The 21409-nt window shown below is 43.7% G+C and overlaps 1 protein-coding gene across 3 annotated transcripts in view; it reads left to right on the top strand.

Annotated features, from left to right (window-relative positions):
- The window catches only part of WWC2 (WW and C2 domain containing 2), a 166614-nt gene that overhangs the window by 77841 nt on the left and 67364 nt on the right, over positions 1-21409 (top strand). For 2 of the 3 annotated variants that reach the window (XM_060001212.1, XM_060001211.1), the window contains exons 2-4: positions 8679-8788; positions 19425-19628; positions 20391-20467. In XM_060001212.1, coding sequence (XP_059857195.1) covers positions 8679-8788; positions 19425-19628; positions 20391-20467 — 391 coding nt within the window. Of the gene's footprint in view, positions 1-8678; positions 8789-19424; positions 19629-20233; positions 20272-20390; positions 20468-21409 lie in introns of those variants that run through there. The other variant, XM_060001213.1, reaches the window with a different exon arrangement.

The following is a 21409-nucleotide window of genomic DNA, read 5'->3' as shown; positions in this document are numbered from 1 at the left end:
TTATTATTTTACTTACTCCAAATATTCACTTGGAGTCTTGACGTTGTTATAACTTGTTACTAATTTTTAAAAACAATTTATTGAGGTGAAATTCACACAACACAAAATTAACCACTTTAACGTGAACAATTTGGTGGCATATATACGTTCGCAGTGGTGTTCAACCATCACCTCTGTCTAGTTCCAAAACATTTCCATCACTCCAGTACCCGTTGAGCACTTTCTCCCCATTTGCCTCTCTCCCTAGCCCCTGGCAACCATTGAACTACTTTCCGTCTGCATGGATTTAGCTATTCTGGATATTTTATATACATGGAATTATAATATATGACCTTTGTTCTGGCTTCTTTCACTTAATATAATGTTTGGAGGTTCATCCACACTGTAGCATGTATAGGTACTTCATTCCTTTTTATGGCTGAATAATAATATACCACGTTGTTTATCCATTCATCCATTGATGGAAGTCTGAGTTCTTTCCACCTTTAGACTATTGTGAATGGTGCTGCTGTGAACATGTGCATACATGTAATTGTTCGGGTACCTTTTTTCAGTTCTTTTAGTTATTTGCCTCGGAGTGGGATGGTGGGGTTATGCAGTAATTCTATGGTTAACTCTTTGAGGAACTTCCAAACTGTTTTCTATAGAGGCTGAATCATTTTACATTCCCATCAACAATGCGCAACATTCCCATTTCTCTGCATCTTCATCAACACTTGTTGTTTCTGTTTTTTAAATTATAGCCACCCTAGTGAGTACCTCATTGTGGTTTTGATTTGCATTTCCCTCATGACTAATGATGTTGAATACTTGTTACTATGTATTTCATATATGAGAGAAAAAGAAAACCTTTCTTTTAAAGAACTTATTTTAAAATTATTTAAATGTTCCTTGAGGGGAAAAAAAAGTTTACTTAAAATTAAATGAAGTGGCCCAAATCTGAGAATTATTAAGCCATTAATTTTGTCTAAACATTTCATAGTTTTCATAGTAGAGGTATTTGGTTTTTTTGTTTTTTTTTTTTTGCGGTACGCGGGCCTCTCACTGCTGTGGCCTCTCTCGTTGTAGAGCACAGGCTTCGGACGCGCAGGCTCAGCGGCCATGGCTCACGGGCCCAGGCGCTCCACGGCATGTGGGGTCTTCCCAGATCGGGGCACGAACCCGTGTCCTCTGCATCAGCAGGCGGACTCTCAACCACTGCGCCACCAGGGAAGCCCCAGTAGACATATTTCTGAAGCATAGGCTTTTGTCGCCAGGTTCCTTTTTTTAATAAATTTTTAAAATTAATTTATTTTTTGTTGCGTTGGGTCTGATGCGCGAGGGCTTCCTCTAGGTGCGGCGAGCGGGGGCTACTCTTCGTTGCGGTGTGTAGGCTTCTCATTGCGGTGGCTTCTCTTGTTGTGGAGCACGGGCTCTAGGCACGCGGGCTTCAGTAGTTGTGGCACGTGGGCTCAGTAGTTGTGGCTCGTGGGCTCTAGAGCGCAGGCTCAGTAGTTGTGGCGCACGGACTTAGTCGCTCCGCGGCATGTGGGATCTTCCCGGCCCAGGGCTCGAACCTGTGTCCCCTGCACTGGCAGGCGGATTCTTAACCACTGCGCCACCAGGGAAGTCCCAGGTTCCTTTTTAAATTCAGTTTGTTTTCCTTTTCTCCATCACCTGGGTGTATTAGGCTGTAGTTTGTGCCCTTTAACCAGCGGTTCTCAAAGTGTGGTCCAGGGACCAACAGCATGAGCATCACTGGGGAAGCTGTCAGAAATGCAAATCCTAGTAGGTCAGGCCCCACCCCCGATCTGCTGAGTCAGAAGCTCTGGGAGTGGGCCCAGTAATCTGTTTTAATAAGCTTTTCAGATGAGTGGGATGTGCTCTTAGGTCTGAGAACCACTGCTGTAACTCAACATTTCTGGGCCAGTGTTGTATTAAAGAGCCCTTGTGGGAGATGGCATCCACAATTTTGGCCTTGTTAGCACCAACTTCTCTTTTATTTTTTTAATTTAGTTTCTTTCTTTCTTTCTTTATTTTTTGGCTGTGTCGGGTCTTGGTTGCGGCGCGCGAGCTTCTCTCTAGCTGTGGCGTGCAGGTTTTCTCTTTTCTAGCTGCGGCGCACAGGCTCCAGGGCGCGTGGCCTCTGTAGTTTTGCGGCACGGGCTCTCTCGTTGAGATGCGCGAGCTCAATAGCTGTGGCGCGCGGGCTTAGTTGCCCTGCGGCGTGTGGGATCTTAGTTCCCTGACCGGGCATGGAACCCGAGTCCCCTGCATTGGAAGGCGATTCTTTACCACTGGACCACCAGGGAAGTCCCCCACCTTTTCTTTTTAACTAAAGGAGGCAGACAATATAAACAATTAAATGGAATCCTATTATAACCTCCTGTTTAAGAATTACATACTATATGTATAAATCATATAGTTTTACCTAGAAATTGCTATTCAGTCTACAGATCATGTGAAGAGAGTATTTTTTAAAAGCTGCTTTTGATCTTTGGTCAGATCCCTAAAGAATTTAAGAGTTGCGTGTCCTTGGTGTGTGTTTTTCCTCTCTCCTGTGATCGGGTCTTAGTTTTTACTTCTTTGGAGCCTCTTCTGCGAAGGTTTCTGGTACAAAGGCCCGCGATGACGTGGGCCCCGCCATGTACGTGCTCAGGCAGCAGGAGCACTCTGTCCCTCATCTGCAGGGCCGTCTTAAAGCGCAGGCCCACTCCCACCTCCTCCCTCCAGAACTTTTTAAAGGGACTCCTTTCTTGCCATTTCTTCCAGAAATTGGTGGCTAGTTAATCCAAGTAGCATATCAATAGTTAAATCCGTGCCTGGAATGACAGTAGTGATGGCCACATCCTGCACAGGAATGGAAACTTCATGGCTGGAAACCACAAACTTTGACTAGAGAGAGAGGTGTGTGCGGTACAGTCACAGGCTTGTTTCATTACAAGTAAGTTGGGTTTTTTTTTTTCTTTTTCTTTTTTCTTTTTTTTTTTTTTTGCGGTACGTGGGCCCCTCACTGCTGTGGCCTCCCCCACTGCGGAGCACAGGCTCCGGACGCGCAGGCTCAGCGGCCATGGCTCACGGGCCCAGCCGCTCCGCGGCACGTGGAATCCTCCCAGACCGGGGCACGAACCCGTGTCCCCTGCATCGGCAGGCGGACTCCCAACCACTGCGCCACCAGGGAAGCCCAAGTTGGGGTTTTTTTATTCCTGCACAGGGTATTCAAAGGGCGATAATAATTGTATCTACTTTGCGGAGGTTTATGGGGATTTAATTCACACATTTATAGACATGAAAGCATGTGTGGTACATGGGAATCACTCAGTGAATGTTTTATATTATTAGGATAATTATGTAAAAATTGACCTTTTTTACATAGAATATTGTTATTGACATTTTTACAAGTAATGTTTGGGTCCCCAAAGCAACAGCACAAGCCGTGTGCACTTTCGAAGGTGATTGCTCACAAATGTTGCCTTTCAGGAGTCTCTTCATGAAGGAATTAGAGAATTAGGTTAGGTGGCATAAGGGAGATTTTAGGTCCTCCAGATCTAAAATCCCTAGGTCAGATAGAGTGAACGGTTAGGAAGCAAATGTCAAAAGAGGAGCCGGGAGATCTGAGGGAAGGCGTTTTGAAGGGTAGGGGGTATTGAGTCCTGTATATCTGTAGGCTGAGGGAGAAGGCATTAGCTATGTGAGAGGAGATTAACCCTTGATAATAACAGATGGAGTGAAGTTGCAGAGCAGGTAGAAGCGGATGGGATTAAGGGCAGGAGATGGGCAGGCTTTTGAGTGGAGGAGAGATATGAGAAACGGAGAGGGGATGGGGCATCCGTGTTCCAGGCGAGCAGACTTGGGAAACAAGATGGTTGTGTTTAAATATTTGAAAGCCCATCACGTGGAGGAGGGATTAAACTGATGCTCTTTGGCACAGTGGGTATAAACTGTAGGAAGACCAGATCTAGAGCCCACGTAGAGGACACCTGTCTGAGCACAAGGAGGTCCAAGAGGACATGATGGACTCAGTCTAAAGAAATGAGCCCAGTTAGACGCCACTTACCAGCTAGCAACCCTGCATGAGCCGTTCAAACCCAGGGCAGCAGTCTCCTGAGCGCGTCCATTGCCCCAGGTCCAGGCCTGCCCATCTGGCAGTTCTCTCCTGTCTGATGTGACCCTTTGAGAAGAATTTAAGCTAATTTCCCCAAAGACCCAGAACTAACTGCGTTACCCTCCTCTGAAGAGGTTTGTATTCTTAAAAGCCGGTTTCTTCCTGCTGCCTCTGTTCACTCATCCCTGGCATTCCCCTCATTTTGTTCCTTTGCGTTGCTGGTTTCCCTGCCTAGGATAGTGATCAAAACAGATAAGTTGTTTTTAGGGGACTAATCAGCAACATTATAAATTAAAATTCCCTCAGAACTATGGAGAGATTTCTGGTATTTTACCCTCCCTGTAAAATTCACATTGTGAATCTCATCTTGAATTCCTTCCCCGTTCTCTTGGAGCAATTCAGGCGGGTTTATGTGGGCCGATTCTGTAGCGATCAGAGACCTAGTCGACGATGCGAACTCTGCCTTGAGTTTCAGTTAAACGACAGCAGCAGCAGATGCTGTGAAGGAAAAATAACTCTTCAGACCTTTAACATTCAAGCTGAACTGTACATTTGGGAGGCTGGAACCGTGGCAAGAGTTTTATTAACCTGAAAATGGTTTTCTCTGTCAAGTGCCGTTTCGCTTAGTGCAATAAGCACAAACTCGGTCGCAGTTAGCGCAAAGCCATCGTTTCGGGCTGTGTGCTTGCACACGCAGCAGTATTCACCGTCGTGTAATTGGGAAGAGTAAATTCATCTGTGTGTGGCATCTCATGTCACAGGACAGGGATCCGTGGCCTGACAATAAATACTAAATGACAGGTTGTATAAAAGAATGATATAATGCCCCCAAGGAGAGGAAATACCTTGCAAAGTTCAAATTTTGTATGTAAACTGTGGCAAAGTGCTGCAGTAAATTGCCATTTTCTTCACATTAGTCACGGTGCAAAGGAAGACTGTTTTCTAAGCAAAGAGTAATCTCTGGAATTTCGCATAAAGATGGTCCGTAATTTCAGGCCTTCCGCATGCTGTTGCTCCTTTGTGGGGAACCGACGAACTCCGTCCATTTTTTACTTCCTTAACATCAAGGTAAGACTGACTGTTTCAGAGGTTCCTTGTGCAAAACAAGAGGAAGGAATTTAGAAGCTAATCAACATTTCTGCTCACCGTATTTGTTCTAAGTCATGTTTGTTTCTAATTTTGGAATACATCTGTTATTTTTGTTTCATGTTACTTCTTAGTATATCATAGTAATATGTTTTCTTTATCAGGATAGCAGTATATTTGAGTGATTCATTTTGTTTGGTATCTGAGAATGTTATTTTATTTATGTTTTATAATTTGGATAAGAATTAAAAATTTGACATTTATAAATATGTATTTAATGGTTTTACTTATTGAGAGGGTGTGGAGAAAAGATCTGTATTTATCCAGATACAGAAAATACAGTATTAAACTGATTTTTGCAGTAACGCCGCAAGGAAGCTTTTACGTTAAAATTCCAGGAATGGAAACGTCTGAATTTTTTTTTTTAATTTTATTTTATGTTTTATACAGCCGGTTCTTATTAGTTATCTATTTTATACATATTAGTGTATACATGTCAATCCCAATCTCCCAATTCATCCCACCACCACCCCGCCACTTTCCCCGCCTTGGTGTCCATACGGGAAACGCCTGAATTTTTAACTGAGTTCACTTATAGGTGTAATTCTAGTGTTAGAACAGTGACAGTTAATAAAGTGCTTATTATCTGTTGACCAATAAATAGGAAAAGATGGGTTATTTCCAAGTGTAATCCAGTTACCATAACTTGTAATCATACTGCATGTTCTGAAACTTTTGTGACTTCTAATTCTAAAAGTAATAAGTATATTCATATCGTACTCATGCTTAAACATGTTGCTTTGGTGCCAGGACAAAACTTGTGTAATGTCTCTCTTCTGTCATTTATACGTACCATTTCCATGTCTCCTTCTTCTTTATTTCTTTAGGGTTCATGTGCCTTTTAGACAGCAGAGATAGAGGAGTTTAAGGAAGGAGAATCGTCAAGCAGAATGATACGCAAGGGGCTTTGTCTAATCAGGTGGTCGAAGCTCAGTCTTACAGACAGAGTATGAAGACAAGGCCACTTTCCATGGTGTGGGGAGGGTTTTTAAAAATAAATTTATTTATTTATTTTTGGCTGCATTGGGTTTCCATTGCTGTACGCAGGCTTTCTCTAGTCGCGGCGAGCGGGGGCTACTCTTCGTTGCGGTGCGCGGGCTTCACATTGCGGTGGCTTCTCTTGTTGCAGAGCATGGGCTCTAGGTGGGCGGGTTTCAGTAGTTGTGGCTCATGGACTCTAGAGCGCAGGCTCAGTAGTTGTGGTGCACGGGCTTAGTTGCGGCATGTGGGATCTTCCCAGACCAGGGATGGAACCCATGTTCCCTGCATTGGCAGGCGGATTCTTTAACCACTGCACCACCAGGGAAGTCCCAGGGAGTTTTTGATGTACATAGTATCTAATTCCTTTGTCAAAAGAAAACTCAATTTTCCTGCCCAGTTTTTATGATATAAGGTGGGATTTGAGCATAATTCTAAGAGCCAGTTTTGGGACTCAGATTAAGTTCAAATCGACCCCAGGTTTGCAAAGCAAATATGGCAGATTGCCATATTTGGATGCATTGCTTAACATGTCTGAGATTCATTTCACTCATCTACTGCCTATGGAAGCTTTCCACTTATCAGGCATTACACCGTTTGGTTCTCATTTAAGCTTCATGATCTCCCCCAGTCCCTACCTTTTTAAAAAATAATAGATTGGAAAACAGGGGCTTTTCAGGTTAATAACCTGCCCCACGTTGTAAGATGGCAGAACAAGCGTTTGAATCCAGGTCCCTTGGATCTCGAATTTCAAGTTCTTAAATTCTGAGCCAAATTCTCTAGAATTACCTGGAAAGCTTGATTAAACATACATTGCTGGGCCCTAGAGTTCCTGATCCTGTAGGCATATACTATACTAGAGGGCCCAAGGATTTGTTTCTAACCAGTTCCCAGATGTGGACGCTGCTGGTTGTGAGGACTAGACTTTGAGAAACACTGCTGTGCCTTGTGCTCCCAGACTTGGTTCCTCTGGAGGGTGAGAGGGAGAATTCACGTGTGATGCTTGGATTCACAGTCACTGACATTTACTGACTGCTGCTTGACCATGTCCCAGACACTTTTCTGAGTTAATCCCTTTTCATCCTCCCATTAATCTTAGCAGGTAGTTAAATTGCAGGGAGAAGATGGGGGGTGTGATCACCACTTAAAATGAAGAGAAGGAAACTGAGGTAGAGAGAGCTGCCCAGTCAGGAGGTCTCACGGTGAGTCAGTGTGGTGACTGAGTCAGCCGGTGTTCGTGAATGCCAGGATCCCTGCAGCCGTCTCCAGAAGCGGATTTCATGCTTAGGGAAGGTTGAGAGAAAAGGAGACACTTCTTTCTTTCATCCCTTGGTGTTTTACATCCTTGGAGGAGGGCTGTTGGCAGGCCACACCTGGGAAGAAAGGGTTTCCCTCCTTTTCATGTTTTTCTCCCAGCGTTCTGAAGGGTACACGACACAGTTCATTATTCTGATGAAAGTGATGTGATTCTGGGAACGACCTGTATTTCAGTTGCACTATGAGATCATTGATATTCACTAGCATGGATCACAGAGACTCCAGGTGATGTCATACGTAGGAACTGTGCTGGTGGTGCCAGTGCATTAAATTAGCAGAGATGTCACCTGAGGTTGGCCACCCTACAGCAGGGCGGTCACCAGTCTGTGGTGCTGGCCTGCCTGCAGCTGCTTTAACAGCCAGGGAAAATCTCAGATGCGAACATGAAGGAAGTGAGAGAGAAAATCAACCCATAATTAACTCTGAAACCTGTACTCTGCTTAGGTAACTAGTTTCCCGATTAGTTTTAAGGCTTAAAGAGAAAGTTTAAGGCAGTTTCAAAAGGTGAGATCACATTGATAATAGAAATACTTTGTGTGTTTGATTCCATTAAATATTTTGTTGAGAGACTGTTAAGTACAGGTATAAAAATATAAGTATAAAAATAAGATCTATTGTCTCTCCTGTCAAGGAGAGCTCTTTGTGGACCTTGCAGGCGAGTTAATATATAGTAGAGCGTCCAAATCTGAAGTTAGTGTAGCCTGATGCTTACCTCGTCTTAGAGGTACTGGTATGATGATTCCCATGATGCTGGTACTCGAATGCTGGGACAAACTTTTCTTTTCACTGAGATGGCTATCTAGCTGCAGAGCTCAAGCTAGATTCCAGCCCTCCTGACCCCTCAGCTTGGCGTTCTCCCTGATTTAAGATGGCCTTATTTATTTATTGTACAGATTTGTCTCCCAATCTGAAGCTGTGAACATTCCAAAGGGTATTATGACTTACTGCTACTTTTTTGGATATTCATCTCTGCATTTCAGCCTTGTTGTTTTTTTCTTTAAAGATTTCAGACACAGTAGTGCAAACTCTGGAAACAATCAAGAACAAAAAGGAAACGCAGCCTGGATGCTTAGCACGTGGGTAGGCTGCTGGATTTAAACAGACGCGGTTGGATGGAAAGAATCACCTGTACCTTTATTCTGGTTTGTTACAGGCTGACGAAGCCCTTGTCGTTTGCTGACTGTGTTGGTGATGAGCTGCCGTGGGGATGGGAAGCCGGGTTTGACCCTCAGATTGGTGTCTACTACATCGATCACATAAACAGTAAGTTTTCCTCTTCGGTACGAGCAAGCATATCGGAAAATCTAGAGTCATACAAAAGAGTAAACATTTTACAAAGTGAATTTCTTTATTTTAAACCCCCGCTTTCCAGTGACTAATATTTAACTGAAATGTCCATTTTGGAGGTTGGGGCATGTGTGTAGAGTTAGGCTGATGGAGCAGAGTGGGAGAAAGGGGTCTGGTCTGCCTGTCTGCCTGCCTGTCTGTTAGGGCCTGAGTTTTCTTCAGCGCACGTCTAGGGCCTGTGGAGACCATGAGCCATCTGTCTCTTCTTTCCATGGCCACTGGGCCTTCAAGGTGGGGTTCCCCCTTTCTTGTCCTTGCCATGGAAAGAGATGGGCACGGGAGCAGCCTGGTCTAATGGCACAGCTGCCTGTGTGCCGGTGGGGTCCAGGGAGGGCTTGACACTCACCAGCGACTCTGCAAGACGCAGCTGTAGCTGTGGCGAGAAGACCAGAACCTCGTCTTGTTTCTGTTTCCTGATTTCTTTGTGGTTGGAAGGGGAGCACCTCTCACCGTAATAGCGTTTAGATCTGTCACGTCCCTGTCATGGTAAGCCTAGGGCAGAGGACCACTGTGGCTGTAAACAACTTTTTAAAACACGTACTTGAAGTAGTATTTTTTGTATGTTTTTTTATATTGTGTATGTGTTTATATTTCTATTTAGCCCTCTAGCCACCCCTATAAAAATTTTATTCAGATGGTCGAATGTAATAATCACTGATATTCATTTTGCTTATTTCACTTAAAAATAATTATTTTATTTTTATAGGTTCTTAGGAATACATAATGAACTTATACTCCATTATCTTAATATTCTTAGGTCTATCGTTACATTAAAATTTTATTTAATAAGTACTCATTAATATCTTTAGGAATAATATCATTATAGAAAAGTGTTTTATCTGATGTTCATTTACGAGTGACGGCTTGCGGCTGCCCTTGTCTAGATATAGGATAAAGATTTTGAGAGGCACAGAAAGCCCATATTTATAGCAGTGATCTCTTAGAAATCTAAGAATGTGAAATATGTTCACATCACGTATCGAATTTGTGAAAATATCCTTGCACAGATTCCCTGTCAGTCTCTTTCTTTACCTGTGCAAATACTCCTTTCCCAGCATGACTGGGAAGGTTCCAGAAGTGACTGGGCTGCTCCGCTCTGAAGTCTGCAGAGGCCGAAGGCCGTGGGGCGGACGGCCAATCGGGTGGGAAGGCTGCATGTGTGCCTCCAAGTGACCTAGTGTGAGGCTTCAGTGAAAGTGAGTTGAGATGAAGGACTCACTTCCAGTAATTTACACTGAAAGGGGGTGCTCTGCCTAGAAGACCACCAAGCACGGATAATAAAATGCTCACCCCACCCGGAGGCAGCCAGGGAGCCAGAGAAGCTGACTCTTGAAGAAGCCCGGCTGCGTGTTGCTTATGCCTTGTGGCGGGGAGTGTACAGGTAACAGTGTGAGTAGCTTAGTTGTGGTGGAATAGGTTCGAGGGCTGTGACATTGTCTAATTCTCACAGGTAGGTGAGATAGAGGGGTTGAAAGGAGCAAGGTCTTGGACGTATTAAGTCAGGTTTTCAACAAAAAGACGTATGGTTATTTAAATCTCACTTTTATACTTATTTTATATGGATAAAAGATTAGCTTTTTTTCCTTAAATAATATTTAGGGAACCAGAAACAAACCTTCCTCTCCTGATTCAATGGAAATAAGTTCTCATGGCACCAAAATGAGAAAATTAATTAGCTCAACTTCCCTCCCACTGCCGACAGTCTCTTCAGCTTCTAAACCCACCTCCAGGGCTCTCTGCTTTTTCTCAGTGGAAGAGGTGTTCTTCTGAATCATCCACCTCAACCCCCAAGACCCCGCTTAATAACTTCTATGTCCTATCCTTCTCTCCTAGGTAGTATCTTTACCAGTTATTTTCTGGTTTTAAAAATTTCTCCCGGGCTTCCCTAGTGGTGCAGTGGTTGAGAGTCTGCCTGCCGATGCAGGGGACACGGGTTCGTGTCCCGGTCCGGGAAGATCCCACATGCCGCGGAGCCTGCGCATCTGGAGCCTGTTGCTCCGCAACGGGAGAGGCCACAACAGTGAGAGGCCCGCGTACCGCAAAAAAAAAAAAAAAAAAAATTTCTCCCACCATTTCAATTTCTAATGGTTCTTTCATCTTAGTATTTAAACACTGGAGACTCTCAAAATGAAACCAAACCAAAACTACCAAAAGAAAAAACAAATAATAACAATCTCTCCCCCCCTCCCTCCCTCCTTCTCACTTTCTCTCATTCTCACTCTCTTGCTCACTCCTACTTGAAACAATCTTTAAACCCCCATCCCTTACAGCATGTCATCTGTTTTCCCTTCACCGGGAAACTCACTAAAAGCCACACACAGCCCCCATGGACTTCCCTTCCTCCATTGTTGGCCATGATTTCACATAAACGCTCTTGCCGAGGTCACCTGAGACCCCACAGGTGACGGAATCCCAGCGCCCCAGCCTGTCTTCCTTGGCCTTGATCTGACAGATCCCTGCCCCCACGGGCTACTCCCTCTTGCTCTTTACCCCTTTGGATTTCATGACACCTTCTGTTGGAATTTATTTGGCATACCTGGCTGCTCCTGCCGTTTTCTTTTGCCCATCTCTTCTTCTCCTGTACCTGCTATCAGGATTTCTGTAATCGTCTTCTCTTTGCAGCCTGCAGATCTCCTTGGGTGATGGCCACATTTGTCTCTTAGGGCTCGTCCGGAGTTCCAGATGCGTATATTTGATTCCTTACTGTGAGGCTCTTTCCAGTCTGCCCCACTGGCCTCCACTTTCATCTCCCACCCTGTCCTTCCCTGGCACGGGATGACGCTCCAGCTGTGCCTTGTGCTTCCTTGGCTTTCTGCCTTTCTTTGCATTTGTTGGTTCTAGCCCTGGTCACTCTCTGCGCAGCCCCCAGGCCTTCCCTTTCGGCCGACTGCGATATCCTTCTAGGGTCCGTCTGCTCGGTCTGTCTGCCCACTGTTTCCCAGAGGCCTTCTCTGGCACCTGACCCTCCACCTTGCAAGTCCCCACCCCATTCTGAATTAGTTGCCCCGTGCAGGTATTTCTTAGTACCAGGTGCTTAAGGATTTTAAAATAGCACTTGTTATATTGCATTTAAATTATTTATTTGTATGTTTTTCCTCGCTAAATTGTGAGCTTCTTGTGCACAGTGACTGCATCTTTATTTCTCTATCTTTGGGTGCCTGGTATGATGATAAACTCTTACATGTTAGAACAAAGAAGAGCTTTATTGTTTAACTCACAGATTAAAAGCTTTCTGTTTGTTTTGAAAGAAGTTGAAGTGCATTTCAGTTATAAATTATGCTTCAGAAAGCACTACTCTGAATACTTCAAAACTTGATTGTCAGAACACACATGTTTAAGTCTCGCATTTTGCTTTGGTACAGTAATGGTACCCCAGTGACCTGATGGATTTACTGTGCCCTAACGTGCCCCTATTACCCACAGCAGGTAGTTTTCCCACTAAAAAGGACCTGGTCCGTTATCTCATTAATCTTAAAGACATTCCTATGAAGTAGTTAGGGAGCAAATTGTATTATCTTCTCTTAACAGCTGGTCTACACATATGTTGTGTCTTGACATTGTATAGTTTCAGCATTATTTTCTCCTTATTTCAATAAAAAAATGAAATTAAGACTGCTTGGCTGTTTAATACTATTTCTATGTAACACTGTTAAATATCTAGAAGGAAAAGTTTTGACCTTGACAGTGATAGTTATTTTAGGCCCTAAGTGTTTTCTGATAGAATTCACCTTTTAGTGGCTGTGTGTGCGGAGTCGGGGTGTAGATATTGATGGGGGTGTTTGTAACTAACTAGAAGGTAATTATGAAGTACTGTTTGTAAGGTTTTGATATTATCACTACAACCAGAAGCAAATCACTTTTTGATAGGGTCAGAGTTGTACTTAACTTTTTTGTCTTTTAGTAATTAAGGTCTTATTTACATATAAGAAAATGCACAGATTTTAAGTACGTATTTCGGTGAATTTTGACAAATGTATACTCCTCTGTAGTTGCCAGCCAATCAAGATACAAGATATTCTCACCCCGGCCCCAGAAAGTTCTTTCCTGCCCCTTGCCCGTCACCCCTCCCCACTGCTGCAAATTGCTTTGATTTCTATCATCACACCTTAGCTTTGCCTGTTCTAGAATTTCATATAAATGGAGTGTGTGTTCAATTTGTGAACGGAATCTTTTACTCACGTTATTTTTAAGGAATATACTACTGATACACACAATATCACAGATGAATATTCATTGTACACATATCTTATATATCCATAGCCAGGATATATAAGCACTCCTGGAAATCAACATTAAAAGGACAAACGAACCAATTTAAAAACAGGCAACAGGGCTTCCCTGGTGGCGCAGTGGTTGAGAGTCCGCCTGCCGATGCAGGGGACACGGGTTTGTGCCCCGGTCTGGGAAGATCCCACATGCCGTGGAGCGGCTGGGCCTGTGAGCCATGGCTGCTGAGCCTGCGTGTCCGGAGCCTGTGCTCCGCAATGGGAGAGGCCACAACAGTGAGAGGCCCGCGTACCGCCAAAAAAAAAAAAAAACAGGCAACAAACTTAAATAGACAGTTCCTCAGCTCTCCTCTCTCATCTTTCCCCATGCTGTCTCGGAGAGATTGGATGGTGTGTACTTCATATTACCCTGAATCAAACTCCTCTATATTAGCTTTGAAGCAGCACATGTGTTCAGGTTTGATGAAAGTTCCTCAGGTGTATATGCTATTTAATATGGAGTTGTTTCCTTTAGGAGAAACGAAATAAATTTTTGACCCTTCTACTTCATCTCTGATTTATTTCATCCTTTATGTTTTCCTAGGAGGATAAACTGTTAAGATATATATATTTTTTGTGGTACGTGGGTTTCTCACTGCTGTGGCCTCTCCCGTTGCGGAGCAACAGGCTCTGGACATGCAGGCTCAGCGGCCATGGCTCACGGGTGCAGCTGCTCCGCGGCATGTGGGATCTTCCCGGACCGGGGCACGAACCCATGTCCCCTGCATCGGCAGGTGGACTCTCAACCACTACGCCACCAGGGAAGCCCTGTTAAGATATTTTATAAAGAAAAAATTTAGATACTTAAAATATCCAAGTAGAACATATTATGCTGGTAGTGATACTAACACTTATTAGTTAGCATCACTGATAAGTGATAAGTTACATATTTCATATAGTTGTCAAGTTCAGGGACCTCTTCATAGTCACAGTCATCTGTCTCTTCCCCCTGGATATAGAGCTGACATAGATAACCACGCCTTTCTTCTTAAACCTGTTTTCCTCACTTCACTGTTCCTTCTTTCTCTCCTCATTTGCCTCATATTCCTTTTGAGAGTCCCTGTATCCTGTCACTCCCCGAAGATGTGGCCTTACCCACCTCCCCCAGCATGCTGTCCTTTATCTACAGCAGTACCATCCTTTGCCATTACTATGTTAATGACCCTTCTATCTGTCTATCTGACTCTGATTGTCCTAATATTTGTCAAACATTTCCAATTGTAGGACACTGCTACCTATTTTGCCATTGAAACTTCAAACAAGTACAAAATGGGATTCTTCAGTTTTCCCTTTGACTTCATTATTTTTCGAAACACAGTCCTCATGGTTACTGAGTTGAAAAATGTAGAATCATCTTGTCAATTCTTGTTGATCTTTTCCTCTATATTTTCAGATTTGCTCCTTTAGCCTCATTTTCACTGCCATTTTCCTAATTCAGACCCTCATTGCCTTGTGCCTTTTGTTCCTTTCCCGTTAAAAAATATATATATATATTTTGTTTGTTTGTTTTTGTTTTTGTTTTTGCGGTACGTGGTCCTCTCACTGTCGTGGCCTCTCCCGTTGCGGAGCACAGGCTCTGGACGCGCAGGCTCAGCGGCCATGGCTCACGGGCCCAGCCGCTCCACGGCATGTGGGATCTTCCCAGACCGGGGCACAAACCCGTGTCCCCTGCATTGGCAGGCGGACTCTCAACCACTGCGCCACCAGGGAAGCCCTAAGAAATATTTTTTAATAGAAGTAATAGATATGATAGGAGAAAAGTAGAAAATGTGGGTAAATAAAAGGAAGAAATTATCTATATTCATACTACTCAGAGATAATCAAGTATTCTAAATCTTGTAGTGTGTATCCTTCCAGACTTTTTCATATTGATACACACAGACACATGCACACACGCACACACGAGTGTTCAATATATTGTATACATCAAGTGGGATTATATTACATACGTACAGTTTTATAAACTGCTTTTTTTAACTTATTGTATAATCTTTCATTCAAAAAATTTTCTGCACAATCATATCAACTCTTTTGATAATAGAACCTCACATTTCTCTCAGATGATCCTCCTAAAATATAGCTAAGATCCTTTCATGCCCTTACTTAGAGCCTTTCTACTGCATACTGTTGCTTACAAAATGAGTTTCATATTTATTAACCTGGCGTTCGAGAAACCATCTAGTCCCTCCTGGAGTATTGGGGAAGAAGTGAGAACGTAGAGCAGAATTCTAGTACCACCATCACTAGCAGAACAAAGGAGAACAAGTGAAGCACCATATCCATTCTGAAGGGCATGGCTGCAGCTACTTAGAGAAGGCGCTTTAAGCTCATAACCCAAAGGATGAGTAAGTTACCAGTCCTGGAGAACACGGGGAGGGGGTAGGCTTTGGGAGTTTGGAGGAGAAACTGCCTGGAAGAAGGAAGACCCACAAGTAAAGCCAGAGGTCTGAAGAGGCCTCAGGAAGCAGGACTCAATGAAGGAAAGAAAAGAAATTCAGTGCAGCTGAGGCTGGTGTGAATGAGGCTGGGGAAAACGGCTGGAGCGGCAAACAGGGGTTTGGTCCTTGAAGGGCCTCTTGTCTGGGACCTTTCAAAGCCCTTCTTAATCACTGCCTGTTCCATGGGACCTTACTTTTTCAGCCAGAGGAAACTCCCGTGTCTCTAAACTTCTGTGGCACTTGACCTTTCTCTTCTCGGGGCTCTCGCCATTTTCTACCGTATAAAACAGTTGTGTCGTTGTTGTTGTTTTAATTCCTGTGTCACAATTTCTTCTATACTTTATAATTTCTTTGGAAGGAGGGATCATACCTGAACATCCTGTTTTCCCTAGTGCATGCAGTAGATGCTCAATTGTCTGTAGAACAAACAGATAAGTGAACATAGCAGATAGTGTCTATAAAGGAAGATAAGGAGAGTTACTCATATTCATTTCATTCATTCTTCCTGAGCACAGCAGAAAGAATAGAAATGTGCATGAGAGACAGAAATAATATTCCTTTGAAGAGTCTAATGTTATCTCCCCTGATAAGCTCTTGTAACTCACAACGTGTTCTCTATCTATAAAGTTCCACATCTATAAAACTGATGGAATGTGAATTCCCTTGAGGTGCGTGACATTTTAACAGTACTACTTTAACTACTTCTTTCATATAGTAGACAACATGCAAATTATATTGCATTATAATACAGTGCTATCCCAAGGCCACCAGGTCTTAATAAAAAAATACCACGTTTGTATAATATACCTTTTTGAGTATTTACATTTAATAAATATTCTTCACAGGTCTATTCAGCAAATATAACTGATGGAGATGAAGCACAATCTTGCTTTATGAAGGCTTCTTCAAAGGCGCCTCTGGGAACCCACTTCTGTAGTTCATATTTGAATGGGGCGGTATATTGGAAATGTCAACGTTTCCTGCCGAGTCTCTTGTAGCATCCAGTATTTAAACCAGTCGACTGGAGTGTTTCTGCTGATGTATCCAAAACAAATGCTGATAGTTTATTATTATTATTATCATTGTACTTTATTCATTTAAGTGTCAGTCAGTGTTACTTTCAGGGTTTTGTGGCAATTTAGCTGTTGACAAGCATTTTATTGAAAGTATGCCAGTTCGCCAATATGTAGGGAACTATGATTAGGTAAAACCTCCAGAGATATTGAGAGAGAACTGGAAGTGTGTATCTTGCTATAGCTGTTATAATGTAGGAACATTTCAAGTTTTTCATGCACATTTTCAGTTTGTATCATCTCTTTATTTGGTTAGTTTCCTAGTTATATATCTCACTGTAACAGGTTGCATTTATTATCTCGTTGTTTCTTCGGGCGCTGAAGCCAAGCAAGGCTGAGCCAGGTCCTCTGGCTCCAGGTCTCTCACAAGGTGTCCTCAAGGTGTGAGCCAGGCTGTGTCACCCCCAGGCATGACCAGAGGAGGCCTGCTTCCAGGCTCACTCGTGTGGTGGCTGGCACGATTCATTCAGTTCCTTGTCTGCTGCCGGCCGTCACCCCCCTCTCCTCGCTACGTGCATAGGATGGCATGTAACCTGGCAGTTGGCTTCACTAGAGCAAAAAAGCCAAGGAGGGCCAGGCAGAGAGGGCACGACGGCGGTCACAGTGACACCCAGTCTCTGTGTGCTCTTCGTTCGAAGCAAGTCGCGCATGCTAGCCGGTGTTCAGGGGTGTGCACACTAGGAGGTGAGGATTATTGGGGGTCATCCACAGTTAAGACCATAAATTTCTGTTTGTTAGAGGATGAATTCTCTGTGCTTTGAGTCAGTTTGCATTCGTATATAGAAATATTGGAAATGAATGTAAATATTACATGTTTGGATAGCCAGAGACCTGAGTTATAAGGAATATTTAAAATGGAGACGTTTAGGCTCTTAGTGGCTGATCACTGTCTACTCTCCGTGTTGCCCAGACGCTGAGCCTGCCCCTTGCGACGATGCCCTTGAAGATTCTTGGCTGGGGGGCTGTCTGTCCAGCACTGCCCCCTCCTGCATATCTTCTTTGGACATTGACTCTAGCGTATTTTTCCCCACAATTACGTGAGATTTGCCTCTTTTGCACATTGAAGTATTTACATCTTTAAAAATTCGTGTTCCGAATACTCACTACTTTAGAGAAAGCGCTGATGTTTTCTCTAACCACTGACGGAAGGGACGGCTGTAGGTCTGAGGCAGTGGTGGCGGTGCCCCTGGCTGACCCAGGCCTCCCTTGGCCCGAAGGGGACCCAGGCTTCATGTCTGAACCACTGTAGTGTTATCACTTATCCCTGGAGACCAGGTTAAACATTTCCAGAGCCAGCCTGGCCGCTGGAGATAATTGTGGTCACAGCAGATCGTCTACTATCATTCTCTGCATTTTGACTCACTGGAGTCCTTAGGGGCAACCAGAAATACCGAGTTGGGGTACATTAAGGTTGAGAGTCACACACAAAGCATTTTGAAGACAGTACACACCACTGGACATTCCAGCAAATTGATAAGTTAATTATCCAATCGTAACTTGTCAGGAAGAGGTAGGTCCTCATGTTCATGCAGTGGCCAGCCCGTATGACCCATCTGTCTTGATTGTACCTGGGATTTAATTTCTAGAGATGGCTGAGTGACAACACAAATAGGTCAGTGCCATCGAAAGAAGTTGTACTACTTACAGTTCCCAAGAGAGGGGGGCCACATCACACCATGCAGGGCCACGTGGGGAAGCACCTGGGGTCTGTCAGGAGGCAGAAGGAGCGAAGGGGAAAGCATGGGCCAGAGCCTTTATTTTGGCTCCCTCTGGGAGGAGTGGGTGAGGCAGAGGAGGCAAGTTTGAACAAGTTTAGAATGGGATGTTTTGAATAATTCGTAATTCCATGCAGGAGGCAGTATGTGAGCTGTTGCAGAGCACAGACTCTCAGCCACAGCCGCTCATGGGAATCACTGGAGGAGCTTGTAAACCTGCCATTGCCTGGGTTCCACCCACAGAAACTCTAATTGGTCTGGGATTTATTTTAGAGCTCTCTAGGTGATGCTAGTGTGCAGAAGTGCAGAACCAAGAACTGTGCCTTGGGGTAATCTCCTTAACCCGTGACCGGGGTTTGGTCTTTGTGTTTGTTTGTTTTAAAATCTCTGAGCCATTATGGACTAACTGATATTTTTATAAAATAACAATAAAAATGAATTGGAAAAGTTGAAAAAAATGCAAAATGCAAGGCCCAGTATTATTATTATTAGAGTCAACAGATATAGGATAACTGTATGAAATTGCTGTAAACATTTCAAAATGTTTACTCTTGATATCTGTACTTATTGTCACAGACACGTAACAGAGTTTACGGACCGGCGCTGGTCTGCAGACCACACTTTGAGTACTGCTGATGTAGAGGGCAGCCTGGCAAGAGTCCTGTACTGAGTGAATAGAAGCATGGGAAGCAGGTTGGGTTCAGATCATACAGGGCCATAAAAGCTTGGCTTTTATTCTGAAGGTACTGGGGAGCCAGACAGTTCTTGAAAGGAAGGACCTAAGCACAGCCCTGCTGCTGTGCTTACCTAGGCAACACTGTGTCTGAGGGACTGGCAATGAGGATAAACTGCTGACAAGGACCTGAAAGGGGTTGGGATGGGGAGGCACTGGGTAAACCAAAATAGACACTCTATCACACTTCTGGAGAAGTCACTTTATACCACTAATAAACTACTTAAAGGAGGTAAGAAATAAAGATGGCTACTTTTTTGAAAGCTTAAATAAATAGACAAAAAAAATTATTAAATTCTGAAAAATAACCCACCTAATATACTTTCAGAAACCACGCAGATTGAAGATCCAAGGAAACAATGGAGGGGGGAACAGGAGAAAATGCTCAAGGACTATCTGTCCGTGGCTCAGGATGCCCTCAGGACGCAGAAGGAGCTGTACCACGTGAAGGAGCAAAGACTGGCCCTGGCCCTGGATGAATACGTCCGGTTAAATGACGCCTACAAGGAAAAGTCGAGCTCTCGCACCAGCTGTAAGTACAGCGTGGCTGTTCAGACCTGAGAAATGGGGACCAAGTCGTAGGTAATAGAAGGCCACTTGGGTTTCTGTGGGACTTTGTTCTGAGTCCTGTTCCTTCCCGGGCAGGAAGAGTCCCTCAGAGCCACGTGAGGCTGAGGGCACACATCAGATTTCTCAGTAAAACCCCTTGACCCCATTCCAGATAAAAGTCTCCTCAGTGGGGGATTAATGTTTACCTCTTCAGATCAGGGCAAATAATTTGGCCCTTGTGCTACTCTTGTACAATGTTTGCAGTGGGACTAAACTAAAACTGGAGCTATTAACTAGAATGAAGTTTCTGTTGAACACCTGAGTTGACCGACCTCTCTCTCATCTCAGAAATTGATAATCTGGAGCTGGTCTTGTTTAAAGAAGCATCTGTGATGGGCCCAGAAGTTCTACTTAAATTACAAGTTTCTGGATAATGCAAAGCTCTGATAAACTGGGTCTGCAATAAGATTCTCTAAGATTTTATCCATAGATATAAAATTCAGAGGAAAATGAGGCGCTGGGGTCTTTATAACATTCCTTTTTCTTGAAAAAAATTATAAAGGTTTGAAGATGACTTTTTATATTTAGGTGTCTGATGAATGACAGTAAAGGAGTTATAAAGTTAAGTAAGTATCCACAGAAGCATGTAAATCTTGTTGTTTTTAGAGTTTGTAAATTCCAAGTTGACAACTAGTTATGCAACTTGTACAAGTTACTTTTTTTTTTTCTTTTTTCCCTTTGAAAGTATTCTCAGGATCTTCATCCAGTACTAAATATGACCCTGATATCTTAAAAGCTGAGATCTCCACTACGCGATTAAGGGTAAGACTTTTTTATTGTGGTTCTTCGTGGAACGTATGCCTAGAATCTGGAAGGGGACTTTGTGGTCATCTGCCCTCTCCATTCAATGCAGGAACCCTTTCATTTATCCTCGATGGGTAGTCTTTCTGCTTCTGTTAGAACATGTGAGTGATTGAGATTGTTCTTTCTATTGAGAGAGAGTGTGTTCCTTTTCTGGGCAGTTTTATTATTTGCAGTTAGTATACTGCATCAAAATTTGAGTCTGGAAAACTTACTTTTCCTTATTGTGCTGAAATACACGTCCAGAGTTGAGCCTAGTTGCTCCTTCATCAGACAGCCTAATATTTCAAGATGCCCACGGTTCACATCACCACGTCACTTCCTTTTCTAGTGCCTCACACTTCCTCATGGGTTGTTTGCCCATCTTCACCCTAAATCTTTTTGACCACACTGCTGTTAAGGTCACAGCTTGTTTACCCTTGACTTTTGGAGTCTTACAGACTGTTCACCAAGTAAACAAACTCATGCAACCAATACATAGGTCATGAAAGAGATTATTGCCATGACCCCAGAAGCCCCCATGGTATCCCCTCATCATCATCCTTCTCCCTAAAGGTGACACTAGGTGACCTTTATTTATTTATTTTTGCGGTACGCGGGCCTCTCACTGTTGTGGCCTCTCCCGTTGCGGAGCACAGGCTCCGGACGCGCAGGCTCAGCGGCCATGGCCCACGGGCCCAGCCGCTCCGCGGCACGTGGGATCTTCCCGGACCAGGGCACGAACCCTTGTTCCCTGCATCGGCAGGCGGACTCTCAACCACTGTGCCACCAGGGAAGCCCACTAGGTGACCTTTATTGGCAATACTCTAAGTTGATTTTCTGCCTGCTTTGAACTTTGTGAAATTGGAATGCTACCTCATGGATTATTGATGGCTTCTTTTGTTCAACATTTTGAGGTTCATC

The sequence above is a fragment of the Delphinus delphis genome, chromosome 21 (assembly GCF_949987515.2).
Source record: "Delphinus delphis chromosome 21, mDelDel1.2, whole genome shotgun sequence".
Taxonomy (NCBI): Eukaryota; Metazoa; Chordata; class Mammalia; order Artiodactyla; family Delphinidae; genus Delphinus; species Delphinus delphis.
This window is presented reverse-complemented; position numbering and strand designations above follow the sequence as displayed.